The sequence below is a fragment of the Trichogramma pretiosum genome, unplaced genomic scaffold, assembly GCF_000599845.2.
Source record: "Trichogramma pretiosum strain Unisexual culture from Peru unplaced genomic scaffold, Tpre_2.0 scaffold12, whole genome shotgun sequence".
In the NCBI taxonomy this organism is placed as follows: domain Eukaryota; kingdom Metazoa; phylum Arthropoda; class Insecta; order Hymenoptera; family Trichogrammatidae; genus Trichogramma; species Trichogramma pretiosum.
Genome location: NW_019641690.1, coordinates 1620811 through 1638454, shown reverse-complemented (window position 1 = coordinate 1638454; position 17644 = coordinate 1620811). Strand labels below are relative to the sequence as shown.

At 33.6% G+C, this 17644-nt stretch overlaps 6 protein-coding genes across 7 annotated transcripts; 3 read left to right on the top strand and 3 right to left on the bottom strand.

The window, feature by feature from the left end:
* Positions 1 to 37: 37 nt before the first annotated feature.
* LOC106655342 (protein obstructor-E-like) lies at positions 38 to 3520 on the bottom strand. Its single transcript, XM_014375674.2, has 5 exons — positions 3387 to 3520; positions 1064 to 1504; positions 785 to 979; positions 494 to 692; positions 38 to 420 (listed from the first exon to the last, which is right to left on the bottom strand). Exons 1-5 carry the CDS (start codon positions 3430 to 3432, stop codon positions 141 to 143), a joined length of 1161 nt encoding a protein of 386 aa, XP_014231160.1. The 5' UTR covers positions 3433 to 3520; the 3' UTR covers positions 38 to 140.
* Positions 3521 to 5281: 1761 nt separating this feature from the next.
* LOC106655316 lies at positions 5282 to 6467 on the bottom strand. The gene is made up of 3 exons (XM_014375642.2): positions 6364 to 6467; positions 5568 to 5729; positions 5282 to 5472 (listed from the first exon to the last, which is right to left on the bottom strand). The coding sequence occupies exons 1-3, from the start codon at positions 6407 to 6409 to the stop codon at positions 5282 to 5284; spliced, it is 399 nt and encodes a 132-aa protein (XP_014231128.1). The 5' UTR covers positions 6410 to 6467.
* Positions 6468 to 8115: 1648 nt separating this feature from the next.
* Positions 8116 to 12235, bottom strand: LOC106655317 (protein IMPACT-like). The gene is made up of 5 exons (XM_014375643.2): positions 12136 to 12235; positions 8978 to 9216; positions 8646 to 8900; positions 8411 to 8570; positions 8116 to 8319 (listed from the first exon to the last, which is right to left on the bottom strand). The coding sequence occupies exons 1-5, from the start codon at positions 12154 to 12156 to the stop codon at positions 8179 to 8181; spliced, it is 816 nt and encodes a 271-aa protein (XP_014231129.1). The 5' UTR covers positions 12157 to 12235; the 3' UTR covers positions 8116 to 8178.
* Positions 9636 to 11792, top strand: LOC111694282 (tigger transposable element-derived protein 6-like). 2 transcript variants are annotated; one of them, XM_023461794.1, is made up of 4 exons: positions 9636 to 9844; positions 9949 to 10091; positions 10180 to 11143; positions 11216 to 11792. In XM_023461794.1, exons 3-4 carry the CDS (start codon positions 10222 to 10224, stop codon positions 11764 to 11766), a joined length of 1473 nt encoding a protein of 490 aa, XP_023317562.1. In that variant the 5' UTR covers positions 9636 to 9844; positions 9949 to 10091; positions 10180 to 10221; the 3' UTR covers positions 11767 to 11792. The 2 variants fall into 2 exon arrangements, with proteins under 2 accessions (XP_023317562.1, XP_023317561.1); XM_023461793.1 differs by having other exon boundaries at positions 9636 to 10091.
* A 1410-nt stretch (positions 12236 to 13645) lies between the features above and the next one.
* Positions 13646 to 15010, top strand: LOC106655346. The gene is made up of 2 exons (XM_014375678.2): positions 13646 to 13947; positions 14057 to 15010. Exon 2 carries the CDS (start codon positions 14067 to 14069, stop codon positions 14739 to 14741), a length of 675 nt encoding a protein of 224 aa, XP_014231164.1. The 5' UTR covers positions 13646 to 13947; positions 14057 to 14066; the 3' UTR covers positions 14742 to 15010.
* A 695-nt stretch (positions 15011 to 15705) lies between these two features.
* On the top strand, positions 15706 to 17019 carry LOC106655343 (uncharacterized protein C1orf198 homolog). Its single transcript, XM_014375675.2, has 2 exons — positions 15706 to 16126; positions 16200 to 17019. The coding sequence occupies exons 1-2, from the start codon at positions 15830 to 15832 to the stop codon at positions 16776 to 16778; spliced, it is 876 nt and encodes a 291-aa protein (XP_014231161.1). The 5' UTR covers positions 15706 to 15829; the 3' UTR covers positions 16779 to 17019.
* The last annotated feature ends 625 nt before the right edge of the window (positions 17020 to 17644 follow it).

The window sequence follows — 17644 nt, the reverse complement described above, 5'->3', positions numbered from 1 at the left end:
GTATTTCTTAGTAAAAAAAGTAACGTTCCTTACTTAAAAATTACTTAATATTTGGTTCAACTTTTGAAACTTATAATCGGATTTTATGCGCTAAAAAATGAATGGATCATAAGTCAATATTTTCACACACGTTCGCGCGCTTATGGAGTGAATCTCTGCACGAATTGCTTGGAGTCATCCTCGAAATTAGATCTGACATCGAATCTAGGTCTCTGTCCATGGAGGAAGGGATTGGTCTCGTCGTAAGACTTTGGCTGACGGTTTGGTAAGTTTTTCTGTTGCTCGAAGGTATTGGGTACGTGACGCTGTTGTCCTCTGCCGAATTGGCTATCGAAAGCAGGTACGCTAGGTACGCTGGGTACGCGAACGTTGTTGACGCTGTTGATGTTGTTGAGGCTGATCGACGATGGTGGAGCACCACTGGAAATTAAAATCGATTATGTTTTCAAATCCACGGTATACTTAAAGAAAAAAAAAAGTAGAAAAAACTCACCATCCAGCTACGTTTTCGGCATCATCGCAAGCCGACGTAAGTGAATTGTAGGCTTTGCCGGCGCCGCAGTTGTGCAATCTTGGACGGTTGTTCTCGTCGCAGGTGTAGTAGTGTTGACAGTCGTGGGGCGATGCGTAGAATCTCGTGGTTGCAGCCAAGAGGGCATTTCCAACGGCTGGGCAGGTGAAACGAAGGAAAGCTGAAATTACAAAAGAAATCGGTTAAAATCGGCTTCGTCCTCGATCGGGCATACAAAAAAAAAATTGAAATAAAAAGTCGTTATCCTAGCACCTTCGGTGTCGCATTCCTCAACCTGGTCGGGCCAGTCGCAGTGATACGTTTTTGGATTGTAGGCCAATCCCTCGGGACAGTCGAAGGTGAAGGCTTTGCCCTCGACGCAGTTCATGAATTTTCCGCAGTTCTGCCTGTCACCGACTTTGAAGTAGCCGAACTGGTGAGGGCACTCTTCGCTTGGCTGAGCTCGTTCTGCGGACGAAAAAAGAAACGACCATGAAAATTAATTATGAGGTAAAGAGTACGAAGAGCGAGTAAAAAATTATAAGCACTTACGGAGCGCCGATCTTCCCTCGCACTTCACGTCGATGGGATATCCGCAGTGATTGTTGAATCTCGCCTCGGGATTGAAGACCAGACCCTCGGGGCAGAGCTTCTGCTCGGGCACACCCTCGACGCACTCGATGTAGGCGTCGCACTGCGAGGCCACGGGGAATCGGCCGTTGCGCTCGGGGCAGGCTCCGTTGCTGCTGGCGAAGGCCCTCGGTCTCTGCTGCTGCTGTTGATGCTGCTGCTGTCCTTGCTTGTTATACTGATGCTGCTCCTGGTAATCCTTGTTGTTGTACTGCTGCTGCTGGTTGTAGGGATTGTAGTGCTGGTCGCCGTGCTGCTGCTGATACTGTCTTCGGGCGTTGTTGGTGTTGACCTCCTGCTGGCGGTACTGTTGATTGAGGTAGGGATTGGATCTGAGCTGATCTTGCCGGAGCTGAGCGAAACCTGATTTGAAAAATGAATAATACAAGCTCAATGAAAAGAGTAATCGATACCCGGGTGTAATGATATGAGTCAACGAGGGACGTCGCGAACTTTCGATGTAAGCGCGTGAAAAATTACTCGAATAAACTCAAGGATGACGAGTTCAATATCGGTATGAGCTCGATGCGTTTTACGAGCTAACTCTTTTATTTAAAAGATCAAAAAGCGTCCGACGACTATAACTAGTTTGTAGAATATCAAAAAAACGTTGAGCTTTTAAAGCCAATATGTTTTTGATTTATTATATTCATAAAAATAGTCTCCGAATAATGCTAATATATTTCCTAATTATAATTGATACTATATAGCATCTGATGCTTCATCTTGAAACACTATATCTCGTTGAATTAACTTCTCATCAATTGAGCTCGAATTGAAAGCATTGCTCAATTAAAAAGAAAAAAAAACCAACGTACCATATCATATCTGTCGCGCACGCGTCCTTCCGAAAAAAAAACGTTTTATAAAATTCAGCATTGGATTCTGTGTGTACTTTCTTTAAATTTGTTTCTGGCTCGACCTCGAGGACTCTCGTCTTCTTCTTCTTCTGCTTATTATATATTACCGCAGACTTATATTATGCAATATTATACTTAAGCCATTACCGACTTTAATTTTCGAAAGAGCATCTCTTGAGTAACTCGAACTTTTATTGAGTTTTTTTTTATCGGAGCGATAGAATTTTCGGGACACGATTTCTTTTTTTTTCTTTTGGGAATTACCCAGTAATTATTTTAATTTGATTAGATTAAAATAAATCAAAAAAATTCTCATCGTTAAAATGTACAAAATAGTTTGTTTCCTTCTCTTTATGCGTAATTTATTTTTAGATCGTTTTTTCCTTCACTAGTATGTAGAAATTTTGAATGAACCAGAGGTCAGGTCAAATTTTGGAGTCAATAAGCGCGCATATATGTTTTTGCGGCCCGGTATACCAAGAGAATAATTCAAATTATTGACAAAGCCCAAAACGTAGGCTTCATTAAACAAAATACATTCACCGGTTCAGTAAAATAGTATTTATTTTGAATTTAAACAATGATTTTTTTTTTAATGTATGAATGTACACCTGTTCAAGAAATATGTTTTTTTGATGAATGAAAAAGTTTCACATGATGCGAAACTATTATTTCAAATGAATTTGTGCTATTTATATAGTACGAAATTTATTATTGAATCATTCAATTTATCTCTAAGAAATTTGTAGACAAATAGCGAATCAATTGAGATTATAAGTTTTCTAATTGAATGTTACAAATATCTAGCTAAAAAATTTGACGATAATTTTTTTCATTTTTAGGCTTTATGAAGAACTTTGAAAAAATAATCATTAAAAATGTCAAAAAACACGCAACAAATTATTTTTTTGAAATGTGGCTTTGCTGATATCCTTACAACATTTCAATTTACAAAACATATCATTTACGTATAGTTAAAAAAACAGAGTTTCAATAGAAGTCGATGGTACATTGAATAAGTCATAATATAAGATCCCTTATAATTCGTTTAAATTGTACTTAGTCAGCTATTAAAAAGTTAAGATGAATTTTCGGTTTTTTTTTCACCGATATATTTTACGCGTGAAACGATGGTTTACCAATAAATGTTTGTACTTTTTCATTTTGAATATTCTAATATTTCTCTGCCAATATCATTGTAGTTTTTATAGAGTTTTTTAGAATATTATTCAATAAAAATATCATAAAATGTTTCTATCAATTCTACATGGATTTTAATATTGTATAATTTTCATTTACTTGGATATTAAAAAGTGATACGTACAGACACGTTAATTTCTTAGATAATTATTCTAAGACAACATAGTATTAAGACATTTACTCACTAGTGCCCACGATCACGCAAAACAAGGCTAATTGAAGGTTCCTCATGATGCTGGTTACGAACTGCGACGTCGAGTCGCGCACGATCTTCTTTTGAAATTGAAATCACGATTTTGTCTTGTCGCGCGTTGTTGCTCCGTAGCTAGCCGAAGACGAACTACACTCGATCGAGAGCCTCGCGCCGGTTTTTTATCACTTTCGGCGACTGTTACATGGGGAGTAGCGAGGCTGTGTACACGAGGGCGTGTGCACGTGCCGAAAGACGATCGCAAACCCCCCCCCACACACACAGCGATAATGAAAAAGAGAGAGGACGAGACTCGAAAGATGAAAATCGTATTTACGGATTCAAATAGTCATTTGCAGTTGTATAGCATCGAGTAGAGGTGGGGTCCCAACGATGAGCTAATAATGCCTCCAGGCCATTGATGTAACTTGATTAAAATTACGGATTCGTCGGTAGTCAGGATTTACAAATTATAAAAGTCTCGAGGAAAGAAGAAGGGGTAACTTGAGAGATTGTTGGTGCCGATGAAATGTATTTGTGATACAATGATGTGTTTGCAAGATTATTATAGATTTTTACACTTGCGTTAGAGAGGCTTATAGTCAGCCGAATTTTAATTCCGTTTTGGACTGGCAGGGTATTATCACGAATACTTTTTTGTTGAAGACTCTTTTTTACGAGTTAGAAAATCACATGAGTCTTGAGATAAAAAATAAAATTCAAGCATATTAATAAATTCAACTTTAAACAGCCCCGTTGGTAAGAACATTTTTTCAGTTTTCATTGAACAGAACTTTTAAACGCAAGGGGCATAAGATTCGGATAATTGTGTTCGATAAATCTTTACCATAACAATTTAAAATTTTAAGAGTTAGTTAAAACCATCTTTTTTTAAAATAAAGTTTAATTAGAATACGAAAAATTTTTTAGAACTTAATCTCTGGGGTTCAATTAATGCTTATTTGCGTACTGAGCTTGTTGTTGGATCCATACAGGAACTAAGAATAAATACTATAACGAACATTATTGGGCTGACTATTACACCAACGAATTCATAAAAACTAAATAATTATGAGATATTAGAATTATATTTAAAGAAATATAATGAAGACTTACTGTATGAGAGTTTGGTGATTTGAATAAAATCTTTGAGCTGTAAACGAACCCATTTATTTTATCATTCATCGAAATTTTGAAACTGTACTCAGCATCAATTTCTATTAAAAAATTTCTGAAAAAAAATTGAATGCATCTTTGGGTACTTAAAAAAATCATATTTTCAGTCGACTTTTTTTCATTATAAATTACGTACTCCAAACCATGAATCCTTCCAACAAGACCCGCTAAAAATGAACAAAAGATGAAACTCATTGCACCTACTATAATGCCATAATCAATTAAACAAATAAACTGGATTATGAATATTATATAAAAACTATTCGTCTTCATCGACCAAGAATTCTTCATGGAGAGGCAAATGTATATTATTCGATGAAAAAATCATGCTTTATTATCAGAATTAGTTGGTAGGCGTAGTTATAAGGCTTCATGAGCAACACGAAGTATTGTCAAAATTATTAAAAATAATTATTTTAAAGAAATTCTCTCAGGTTTTTGCATTTAAAAGTCATGTGGTTGGTGTTAAAAAAATTAGCTTATTGATAGAATTAAATTTTAAACCCTTGAATTTTTTATTTTTAAAGTGTAGAAAAAATATTCCCTATGGCATTTTTAACAGCTGCCATTCAAAATTTGTATCTTTTATCACATACCTTAGTAAAATATTGTTAAGTTCATATGATTATCTTTTCATTTGATATAATTACATTTAGGCATGAGTAGCACCATTTAATTTAAGTAAGAATCTGTAAAAAGGTTTTGCGTCATTCCTTATCCATCATAGTTGTAAACCTTGTTGCGATAATCGCAGCGATGATTTGAATGATCGTAGATCGTTCCAGCGGGACATTCGAAATAATAGGGTAAGTACTCGATGCATCTTATGAACTTTCCGTTGTCCAGGTTGTTTCTGAAGGAACCGTAGGATTGAGGGCATTGTTCGTTTGGCCCAGCTTTTGTCGCTGTCGTGATTGAAAAAGAAATCGACGAAGAAAATTAATCTGCAGCTACCATAGAAAAGTAAAGAGCAAGTGAATAATTATAATGCGTCACTTACGGACTGTTGCTCTTTCAGTGCACTGTGGATCGGAGGAATATCTGCATGGATTGTTATATCCCCCTTCGGGATGATAGATTGTATGCATAGAATCGAGTAGTGTGGCCGGTTGTTGATATTGTTGATTCAGATAGGAATTGAAGTGATTGTTTTGAGCGAAACCTGATTTGGAAAAAAATCTCAAGTTCAATATGTTTTAATAGAAATGAGAAAAATCACACGATTTGATTCGGGAATGACGAGTTGAATATCGGTAAACTCGATGAATTCAGCGAGCTCTTTCTCCAATTAAACGAGTAATTCAAAACATCGGAAAAGGTTTTTGCTGCTCAAGTTTATTTTGGTAAGTAGTTTTCGCACTGGGATGGTAGTATAAAAAGAAGATATAACATTTTCAAAAGGCGTCAAAAAAAATTCGCTCAATAAATACGCTTTTTATTCATATCATATCATGCGATTGTTTTAAGTCACACGATTTTTCGGTATTGATCATTTTTCTTGAATTTCCCAATAAAATCGTAAAAATTTGTAGAAAAAAACTAGTCAATTCGAATAGTTTCCGAATATTTAACTAAAAATTTTTAACTAAACACTAAAAGCTTTTTAAAAAAGATTCATTTTACCGCTTGAATAATATACAGTAAAAATGCCAGAAAATTGTTTTACTACCTATTTACACCGATTTCAATGACGTCTAATTTCGTTTACTAATTATAGATAACAGACATTCAATGACAGGGCCGATTGGCTTATTTCGTATACAAAACATAGAATCAAAAAATTTAGAATTACTTACTAGTACCCACGATCACCCAAAGCAAGACTGATTGAAGATTCCTCATGATGCTGCTAGCAAACTGCGACGTCGAGCTGCGTATGCTTTTTTGAGATTAAATCGCGATTTTGTCGCGCGTTGTTACTCCGTAGCTAGCCGAAGATGAACTATACCCGATCGAGAGTCTCGCACCGGTATATATAACACTTTTGACCATTTTTTTAAGGGGGTGGGGGTGGGGGGTGTAGTATTTTTCGACCGAATTTTTTGCTATTATCTTTTTCGATTTTTTAGGCCTTCAAGAGTATTGTGTTAAAATTTTACGCTAATCCAAGCAATCGACAGAGATATAGCCATTTTAATTCAAGTATGATGTACTCGTTTTTTAGCCCCGATCACGTGTTTAGTGTTCTTTACTTTTGGGTAGCTATATGTGGCTTTGATATAAGAATGTCAAGCAGCACGAATTCAACATCAGAAACATACATTTTTGTTGACAAAATTAGTCTGTATAAAGTAAGATTCAAGCATTACTCAATGATACATGTAGATACGAAAGCCTGAGTGGCAATGACGCCAATAATTATTATTTGTGCCATCGAATTACTTTAGATGTTTATTTTCTATATTTACAATTATTTATTACGTTTCTATACTTTGTAAAAATATCAGTAAATGATTTGAGGGTCATTTGTGGAGAAATTTGTGGTGATGCGTACGCAACAAAGATGCCTTTACGCTATGTAGTAACTTTTACTACTTTTACTTTTAAATTTTCTTCGATCAAAGATCGAAAATATCTTACTAATACAAAGCTATAACAATTTTAAAATAATTCTTACATTTTTCAAAAATTAAAATACTAAAATTGCAATTGATTGAAGCGTACAGAATCCCTGTAATATCAAATGGGAATATTGTTTCTAACAAAATGTTATACAATTTTTTTACTTTGTAGACTTTGTCTTCCTGGATAAAAGTATTCCTTCCCAATATCGTAGGATTTTCAATGATGCTTATTATATTGCATGGAGTATACGTGCATTATACGTCCAAAATAATGTTGGAGAACTTTCGAATTATCATTTACTAAACGAATTTAAACGTTGCGCATACACAAAGAACCGTTGAGGCTTTTTTGATGATAGGGTTGAAACATTGAAAAAAAGAAAATAGATTATAGAAAGAAAATAGTTTATAGAAAAAAAATAGAAAGAAAAAATAATCCTAAAAGTTACTTTACGTATGGTCAACGTTTCAATTCGTTTAGTACTTTATCATTGAAAAATTTTCCAGCACTGATCATTTTGACGATTAATAGCTTTATGCAAAATAATAAGTATCATTGAGAAGGTTTACGACTATATACCGTATTGACCTTGTTTTTCTACTAGTAAATTTACTTGCAATCTTGGAAGTGGTTTCTAATGATTTTTTAGAATAATTAAATGATGGAAATAATGTTCATCTCCGAAATGGCTCATTTTCAAAAGTTCATCCAATAAAAACTTTTGTTGAGAAGGTCAACATTTTCATTTGCCTCTGCCAGAATCCTTTGAATTTATAAACCCGTTGAAAAAATGATTTTTAGCTTGTTCAAAGAAAAAGAAGGCAGTTCATGTAATTTTATGATAAAAAAAATATATTCAACTCTATCACATACATAAAATATTTACAATATCTTAAAATGTCTATGTACAATATTTTACAAACTTGACAATATTATATAATAATATCTGTCCATTTTTTTATACAATATATAAAAAATACATAAACGAATCTGAAAAATCGTTTTGTAACTCCTTTTATTGTCTACAGTAGTTTAATACTATTGTATTATTTTTTGGCAGGAAGCACTCCAGCTAAATCTAAAGCTTGTCTAGCTGCATTATTAATGTGCTTGAAACGATCTGGTCCTAAATGTATTCCTCCGTACCATCGAGATACCATTACGAAGCCATTTTTGACATCCATTATCTGCAATAAGAAAATATTAATTGAGGGAATTTTCTTTTACTCAAATTAGAAGGTTTGATTTGATCTTAAAAATAATTGATAATTAACTAACCTCTAGTAAATGAAGTAATCTACTTCCAGCTCCATTTTCTCCGTCATCATCACAGTCATGAATATACCTATTGGTACTGGAATTGAAAATTCTATAAGCGGTGATGTTGTGCTTGGCTTGCCCGATTTTTCGTTTTGTTTTTAGTGAATCTATCAAATGCCTGAAAAAACAAATGAAATTATTACTTTAAATGCATTATAACCGATAATATTTTATTCTAGAAAAATGTTATTACTTGACTTCGTCGACAGAAGACACCACAGCTGCATGACCTTGAAACGAACTTTTTCTATCCGTTATAATTGGGCCATGGCTAATTTGATCTTCAACACTTTCATCCGATGAAGAGTCGCTACTTTGTGTATTTTGGACAGGTGACGAATTTCCATCGTCTTCTGCCACTTTCTCTGTATTATCGATCGTGAGGGAATACAACTCTTCTCGAATTTCTTCAATGCATTGGTATATTATGCATTCTCCTTTGTTTTTTCTGAAATTAAATTAACAATACAATTAACATTTTATTAGTCAATATATACAAATAAATAAACATATTTCTAAACTTACTCATAAATGTCTTGAATTATCTTTAATAATTTTTCTTTCACTCCATTTTGACGGAAGTAAGGAGCTGAAATTTCGATTCTTGGTGCAGAATCTGATGGATATGACTCCACCATTTTGCCAACCAATTCGACATAAATCTGTTTGCTGTTTTGGCAGAAGATTTTAATTCTAAAGCAAGCTCTATCTTCTACTTCAAATTCCTCGCCATAAATGGCGCTCAATGCTTCCATTTCTTCGATCTGAAAAATAATAAAAATTAATTTCAATGAGACATAATACAGATATAAAAATTATATTGAATATATTAAATTCAAGAATAAATTTGAGTAATTTATGTTAAATAATCTTCATGAGATTTTAAGCTGTCACTAAGTGTAAGGGGAGTATTACAACAATTAATGTATAAAAAATTGATTCGTTTTAAGACATTTTTTCTACAGCAGGTCTGCTATTCATTCCTAAATTTTCAGACCTCAAAAACAATTATTTACTCATTTAAAATGCACAAATGTGTTACAAATCTATGCACATCAAGTTTTTCAATTATTTCTCAGTAGCAGTTTTGTATCTGCTCCCGCTTTTAGAGAAGCTCAGTGCTGCCTCCACTTTTAAAAGGTTCCCTACAACTTTTGTAAACAAAAAACGTAACCTCGTTCAGCAGTAACTACAAACGAAGTGCATTACAAAATCGACAAAAGCATCTACTGAAACCAATATTTGATGCAAAATTTAAAAAATGCATTTGAAGAACAAATCTAATATTCGTTTATTTTTAATCACAGCATAAAATGAATGAAGAGAAGTGACTCAGTATTTAGTTTGAGTGGTGTTATATTTTGATGATATAGTATGTTTCATTAGTGAAATGTAAACATTTTAACGATGAAGTTTTATTTACACTCTAATAATCAATATATTCACTTGGAAATTCTGTTGAACAGCAGCATTAATACAATTTAACTTTTTATAAGTTTTTAGAATATTTGGAAAAGCAGCAGTAACCGCTATTTTTGTTTACTGCTTAATGCAGTAAAATTAAAATATTTGCCTCACAAAGCAGTTGATTGTTATGAGCATGCCTGTTTTTCATGTATGCTTTGCGTGTTTATTCCATGTGAGTTTTTCATTGCATTTTTAAAATGTTCTGTTCGAAATTTATAATTATACCATGATAACCAACATATTTATACACATTTTTTTAGGTATTATAAATTGAGATTTCATCAATTTGAAAGCAATTTAAAATGGCTCCAAAACGCAAACGCTTAACTCTAAAAGAAAAAGTTGATATTATTAATATTATTGAAGAAGAAAATTTAAGCCTTCGGCAAGCAGCTAAAAGATTTGATGTAGGTAAATCGACAATCTCTAATATTCTGCAAACTAAAAATGAGACTCTAAAGTACTCAGAAAAAAATGGTGATGGCAAAAATAAAAGGAAATTTCTGAAAAATGAAATGGTAATAGTCAACAATGCGGTTTTTAAATGGTTGCGTCAGGTAAAATTCAAAAATAAACCCATGCCAGGCACCTTGATAAAAAAGAAGGCGACAGAAATAGCAGAAAAAAATAAATTTACAAATTTTTCTGTGTCAAATGATTGGTTAGAAAAATTTAGGAAACGTTATGATATTAGTTATACATCTATCTGTGAAGAGAGCGAACGTGTAGATATGATTGTTGTCAATGACTGGTTTTCAAGAGTGAAACATATTTGTAATGGTTATGCAGAAAAAGATGTTTACAATTTAGATGAAACTGGATTATTTTATCGAGCACTGCCAGATGAAACAATGTTACTCCAAAATAAAAACTGTAACGATGGAAAATTATCCAAAGATCGTCTAACGGTTGTTTTATGTGTAAATAGTATTGGTGAATTTGAAAACCCTGTTATTATTGGTAGAGCTGCTCATCAATCTTGCTTTAGAAATATTGATATAGAATCTTTAGGAATAGTATGGAAGAAGAATACCAAATCGTGGATGACGAAAGATACAATGATACAATATCTAACCAATTTGAACATCAAAATGAAGGAAGAAGAAAGAAATATATTATTATTTATGGATAATGCTGCATGCCATCCATCATTAATATTATCAAATGTTAAAATAGTATTTTTCCCAGCTATTACAACTGCAATATGCCAACCGTTGGAACAAGGTATGAACTCCATTGTAATTAAAATTAAAATTACCATAACATAAAAAACTAATTCAAGCGTTTATTTTTCAGGAATAATCAAAAATTTTAAAGTATTGTATAGAAAAAAAGTTTTAAGCTCTATTTTAACAAGAATTTCACTTGTTTCGTCTGCACACGATCTATCAAAGCAATTGACTGTGCTGGATGCTATAATTTGGATCAAAGCAGCATTATCGGAAATTAAGCATGAAACAGTTACTAAATGCTTCAATAAGTGCGGGTTTTCTACTTCATCAGACTACAGTTCAGATAATTTAGATCCTAACGATGAATCCAAATTAGAAGAACTCGTAAATTCTTTTAATCCAGACATTCATGATAATTACGCCTTAATCGACGAAAATTTAGTAACAGAAAAAGCTTTGATAGAAATTTCAGATTCCGTTCAAAAAGAAGCAAATGAAAAAGAAGATTCGGAGACACAGCAACAGGAGTCAAGAATTATAAATTCTTTAGAAGCTTTAGAGTACATGAATAAATTAAAAAATTATTTTTTGCATCGTAATGACGTATCATCATTTCAAAGTATATGCGATGCACAAATGAGTTTTGAAAATGCCTGTATCAAGATAACAAAATAACAAAAATCTTGCTAATTTTTTTGTATGTAGTCAAATGAATTGAAAATTACTTGATTTTAGTGTATATATTATGTGAAGAAATTTAAAAAGTAGTATTTTATAAAAAATTAGGCATAAATACATTTTTTTTATTATTTTACAGAAAATATAGAAACAAAAAATGAGTATAATTCTTTTCTTTATATCCCAAAGAATTTTCAAATAATAAAAATTTTTCTTTGTTGTTTTGAGAAATGTATAATTAGTACTTAGAGAAAAATTTTTTTGATTAAGATGATCTTTAAAACGTACAAACCACGTGTATCTTTGATATTACATTTTGAATTAAAACTTTACATTAAAAATTAATACTTTCAAAAATGTACTTACATGTTGATCAAAATTGGCCATAATGATTTGTAGTTTTTATGAATTAACAATAAAAAATCTAAGTTGGTTTAGACAGAACGGAACAAAAAATTTTATCCGACTCAAATACTCTGTTGGATCGAGCACGTGCTGCAGCAAAGTCTCACTGAACACTGAACGCGTGTTTACAGATCAAGCATGAACGCCGTGGACCAATTTCTCTATGCCTAATTAATATAAAGATTTGTCAGCGTGCGCGTTGATGAATAAGAAATGTGGAACAGGTTTTTTTTTAAGCTATTTCTACAATTATGGAACAGTCAATATTTTAGGAAACGTTAATTAAAATTGATAAAAATGTTTTCTTTTAAATTTATTGATTGATAAAAAGTATTCAAATAATAAAAATAAATTTAATTTTTTTTACAAAGCATTTTAAATACATTATATTATTTTTCTTTTATTTTGTGTATTTTATTTTAAGTGTAAAGATTTTCAAAACTGAAATAGTATGATTTTTCTCCAGTTCTAGATTTATCAGTAAATATATTACATGAATATATTCTATGTTTACTTTCTTTAATAAAAAAATGTTTCATATTTGTTAATTGAAAAAAACTAACGTAGTCACAATACTTTCGGAGCAAGAATAAAATATCGAAATATTTTACAATTAAAAATATTTTAAGCATCATAGAATGAAATCAAATATTTCCAGGTACGTTTGTTTTTCTATATGTCATGGTTAATTCTTTGCGAAATCGAATTGAAAAAAAAATAACAATTTTATGCAAACATAAAAAATCGTTGTTTGTGAGTTTGCAGTTACCAATTCGTTGTTTATGGTGTCGAAGCAGTATGAAGAGTACTTGGTGATGCGCTACATCGGCTTGACGAGAATGTCGAGGTCAGCCTCAGCCGATTGTGGCCCTTTTCCGTATCACACCTCTGGATTGCAAAAGCACATAATAATTAAAAAAACACATGTATAAGATATTAAATGTCACCACGAGATAGATCGTGAAGACGTCGTTGTCGTTGAGATCGATCGCGGCATTATGACTGCTGGCACCAGCATTGCTCGAAGCTCTAAAAGCCCGACAACAGGTATAGTAACCCGGATCAAGGGGTTTTCGAGCTCTGGCCGTGTACCGCATCGCGTACACTCATTCGGTGCATAAAACTCGAGTAGATTGCCGATGCAATACACGCGTGATTTTATAATTTTTAATTTCAGTCTTTTTCTGAATAACAACGAGATGTACAACAATTTTTGATCGCGGGTGGGCTGGCTTCGCTTTTTTGCTGGTTTTAATTAATTAAAATTTCCGCTCGTGATCGATTGTGACTATAGTATCGGTTTGAATTCATTCCCCTTTGTTTAACGTTTTCTCAATGAAAATTACACAGAACAAATCTAAAACAAAATACTTACAATGTATAAAAGAGAAAGGAATCGAAAAATCATATTTCGAAAAGCACGAGAAATGTTATTTACATCGGCGCACGTGGTCATCCTATATGTTGTGTTTACGATCTCAACTATCAGCGCGACGAGCGTTCACAGGAGACATCACCGAATTCCAGCCGGTACGATTTCGCGCTGATGATTTGAGGATACATCAGTCCCAGCACAGATCGGCCAACGAAAGTTTATACTACCCAATACGACTTCGGTTAATACGAGTTTCATTAACATCATCGGTAAGGTGTCGACTGGTTTTTCGTTGGCTGCGTCTGGTGCACCGTCGAACTTTCGATCGTTGCCTCCATACCCCTCTGGTCGGATCTGTTATACCACCGACACACTTTTTTGCCGCCACTTCTATACTCGTAAGTAATTCATCGACGAATCAGCCCTCTATCTACCTAGACTTTTGAAGTCGCAACGATTTGCGATCCGGCTTGCTTTACCGTATATTTTTCCGATATCGTCGATCAGGTTTTTCACGATGGCGCCTCTAAATGTCCCGGACCACAATCCAGATCCTGCGCCAGCGCCGCCGGGTTATTACCAGAATTGGAACGACTCGCACAATTTTTTGCTACAGCACCAATTCGCAAAAGAGGCAGATATGACGGTCGCTGTCCAACACCTCCTAGGGTTGAATATCCTCGTTGAGAATCAGCGTCTGGAGTCGATAGGAGTGATCAATAATTTTAATTGGGTGTGGGGCAGGTTCCTTTTCTCTCGCACTTGCCGATTTCCGAATGAACCGAAGTACCTCGATTACACTGCCGGTGGAATCGGCATCTATTTCAGGACCTCGCGCAACCTTTTGAGGAACTTTCGGCAAGACGGACCTGCCCCAGTCAACGATGAAACGAATCGGATGTATCGGTCGATGCTGGAGCGAGCGCTTGAGTCACCCCAAGCAAGAAACAGTGTCACTTCTTTTCGTATTTTTGATCGACGATCTTTTGAACATTATTATGGTTTGCAATGGATCGAGGGGGAGGAGCCGGAAGCTGCAGGGCCCAATGTTGATAATGTTAATGGCCATGTCAATGGTCATGTCGATGGTCAGGTCAATGGCGATGTCAATGGTCATGTCAATGGTCATGCTGATCATGGTGATGCTCATTCTGATCATGGTGATGATCATGAGCAAGAACCCGGTCGTTAACGGCCGTGCAACAAACGCAACGATAAGGAACCACGGTGAGAACGACACAATTTTCCCTTCTTCTCATTGCCATTGAACGTCCTCTACGTTTTCTTCGTGTTTCTCTTTTTTGTATTGTATATAGTGACAATTTTTATAGAACAAAATCATTTATTGTACTTCATGACACGTGAATTGTTTAATTACAAATCATTATTTGTAGCTTTTTAATTATTTGTGACGAAAAACTATATTATAATAAAATAATAATATGATGATAAATCAAATCCAATATAAACAATAATAAATATGTTTAAAAGTTCTTACTTTGATCGCGCGTTTGCTGATTTTACAGTACCTACATCTCAAACAACAACTTGGATAGATCGAACGTTTCACATGTAAATAAAATGTATTCATTATTCAAAATTGATAATTTACTCTGGATCATAAAAGTTTTTCTTTAGTTCGCTAACTACTCATCTTCTTGTTTCTCAAATGAGTTAAATGAAATTATTTTAGGTACAAGGGTCATTTTTGTTTCAAGACCACGACACTTTTGAGTCTAATTAGTATTTTATCATTAAATCTCCATAAAATATTTCATTTTTCACGCATAGTATCGACGCACAGATATCACAAGTTTATTTCATAGTTTACATCTTAAGCGCTACGTAGCGTATGAAAACTCATAAGTAAGTTATATTAGCTCGCTGCATATAAATTGCAAGATACGATCACTTTGCCCACCAACTCGTGAACAATTTCTTTTCTGTTTTGGCAGCCGATTTTAATACTAAAAAATCGTTCTCCCACACTTCCTTTGTCGTATGCGAAAAAAAATTTTAAGTTGTAGTCCTAAGTTTGAAAGCCCCGCGCGGTTCGAAAGTTCGCGGCTTGGCTTACGCGCCAGGAGGCGCTCGCCGTCGTGTATAGATTATACATTCGCATCTCGCGATAGTTGTAGATAGATTAGACAGATAAAGTGAGCACGATGTCAGTGCCCAACAAAGAACGTCTGTCATTATCGATTATCAAGATGAGAAAATAGTCTGCGTTCGAGCGCGATTCAATCGGTGTCGTGTCGTGTGCTCGTCCAAGCTGCGAAGATGGGCACCCAAGCCTTGAGCACGTTGGCCGAGGAGTATTTCTGCAGTATTAATTCGTTGACCAAAAGAATTGGCGAGGACATCGCAGCTACCAAAGATGCCTACGAGGGCTTGTGGAACACGCTCAGCCACGAGGAAAAAAATCAAGCCGTGGACGAGACGATCATACAGCCCGAGGTTGCGCTCAAGTATGCGTCCAAAAATATCAATTCATCCAAAGATAATGATTGCCCGGAGTACTATCCAAAGTTGAGAATACAAACTGGCATGAAGTACGTGATCGACGACTCCGGTTCTGTAAGTGCTGATATTTTTAAGCTATTGTACAGTGTGTGGGTGTCATAAAATAATCTTATCTTTTTGTTCGTAGACAATGAGGTGGAAAGATGAACACTCTGCTCCATTTTCATTCATGACCCAGTCGCAAATGAATCTTGATTGTCTGGACCCATCCAACAACGATAACATCAAAAATATCACGAGCTTCATCTCTGATACACCTTTGTTCACCACTTCTTATGGCATTAGAAATGACGATTCCATTGAAGAAAATTACAGTTCACCATCGAGTCAAACCAGTTTTTATCAATCTGAAAATTATTCTGACACAATATTTTCTACCGAGGAATGTAGCAGTACGGTGAGAAGTAGTTGTATTGATAGTGAAAATTCAGAGAGTCTACTATCTAAACTGATAACAAAGACATCTAGATTAAAAATGCACAACAGTTCTGATGACGATATGGAAACTCTTGTATCTCAAAAAAGTTTGAAAACTAATACAAAAAATAATGTGACTATGAGCTTTGGTAACCATCTAAGATCTAACGATTCTGAATCAACTGCTTTATTAGACACACCTAGTTCATATAGCAGTTACCAGTCTTCAATGTTGAACCAAGAAAATGAAATTCCAAAAACAGGATTTGAGTTTTTGGATAACTGGTAATTTTTCCAATGATCAACTCAAATTCCAAAAAAACTTTATTTTATATCTAGTTTTATAGATACTTGTATCGTTTAGTCCTTTTTAGGATAAATAATAACCAAACATTAGGTTTAATGATTTTATTGGAAACATTTTAAAATGTTTTTCATTCATGTATTCTAATCAATAATCAGTATTAGAATATTTAATTGAATGATTTTAATTGAACGATGCATATCATAAATTTAATCAATTTATGATATTTCAAAATGCTATTTATTGAATCAATTTTAAACAGATTTTACACTTCTATGAAAGTTTATTTTATTGCTTTAATAGAAGAAAATCAATTTTAAATTTACACTATTTATTAGTGCTTTCAATGTCAAGGGAAAAGTTGTATAGAACAAATTTTGAAAGACTGCAATAAATGTATAATATCCAATACACACCCACGTAAGACTGCAACCAATTTTTGGTTACATATGAACAAAGTAATAAATATAAGATAGTTTTTACATTTATATCCTGTAGAAAACCAATGTATTATTATTATCGTTTTTGAAACGAGCTTGACAGTAGAAACAATGGATGTCAAAAAGTGTAAAACCATTTCCATGGTTTTTTTTATATTGTTATTACATCAATATCCATTTTAAAAAAATAAACCTTATTCTCAACCTCATATTTTCAACATTCTCAATTTTATTTCTTTTATAGGCTTCCAAAAATAGAGATTAATTTTAACATAAAAGTCATGGAAATTTTTGTCATAAAAGTTTTAAAAATTATTGGGTATATCAGATTAGTTAACAATGAATAACACAGAGTTAAACGATTTGATCATTTATTATTCTAATAAAATAGCATTACATACTTTTTTATAA

Bases quoted from the DNA above. Each gene is read 5' to 3' on its own strand.
- LOC106655342 (XM_014375674.2), bottom strand. From the start codon at position 3,432: ATGAGGAACCTTCAATTAGCCTTGTTTTGCGTGATCGTGGGCACTA. The intron at 1,505-3,386 runs GTGAGTAAATGT...TTTTCAAATCAG, and splicing joins TTGCGTGATCGTGGGCACTA to GTTTCGCTCAGCTCCGGCAA. The intron at 980-1,063 runs GTAAGTGCTTAT...TTTCGTCCGCAG, and splicing joins CGAGGGAAGATCGGCGCTCC to AACGAGCTCAGCCAAGCGAA.
- LOC106655316 (XM_014375642.2), bottom strand. From the start codon at position 6,409: ATGAGGAATCTTCAATCAGTCTTGCTTTGGGTGATCGTGGGTACTA. The intron at 5,730-6,363 runs GTAAGTAATTCT...TTTCCAAATCAG, and splicing joins TTGGGTGATCGTGGGTACTA to GTTTCGCTCAAAACAATCAC. The intron at 5,473-5,567 runs GTAAGTGACGCA...CAATCACGACAG, and splicing joins CACTGAAAGAGCAACAGTCC to CGACAAAAGCTGGGCCAAAC.
- LOC111694282 (XM_023461794.1), top strand. From the start codon at position 10,222: ATGGCTCCAAAACGCAAACGCTTAACTCTAAAAGAAAAAGTTGATATT. The intron at 11,144-11,215 runs GTATGAACTCCA...TTTATTTTTCAG, and splicing joins ATGCCAACCGTTGGAACAAG to GAATAATCAAAAATTTTAAA.
- LOC106655317 (XM_014375643.2), bottom strand. From the start codon at position 12,156: ATGGCCAATTTTGATCAACAT. The intron at 9,217-12,135 runs GTAAGTACATTT...ATTATTTTTCAG, and splicing joins TGGCCAATTTTGATCAACAT to ATCGAAGAAATGGAAGCATT. The intron at 8,901-8,977 runs GTAAGTTTAGAA...ATTTAATTTCAG, and splicing joins ATAATTCAAGACATTTATGA to AAAAAACAAAGGAGAATGCA.
- LOC106655346 (XM_014375678.2), top strand. From the start codon at position 14,067: ATGGCGCCTCTAAATGTCCCGGACCACAATCCAGATCCTGCGCCAGCG.
- LOC106655343 (XM_014375675.2), top strand. From the start codon at position 15,830: ATGGGCACCCAAGCCTTGAGCACGTTGGCCGAGGAGTATTTCTGCAGT. The intron at 16,127-16,199 runs GTAAGTGCTGAT...TTTTGTTCGTAG, and splicing joins TGATCGACGACTCCGGTTCT to ACAATGAGGTGGAAAGATGA.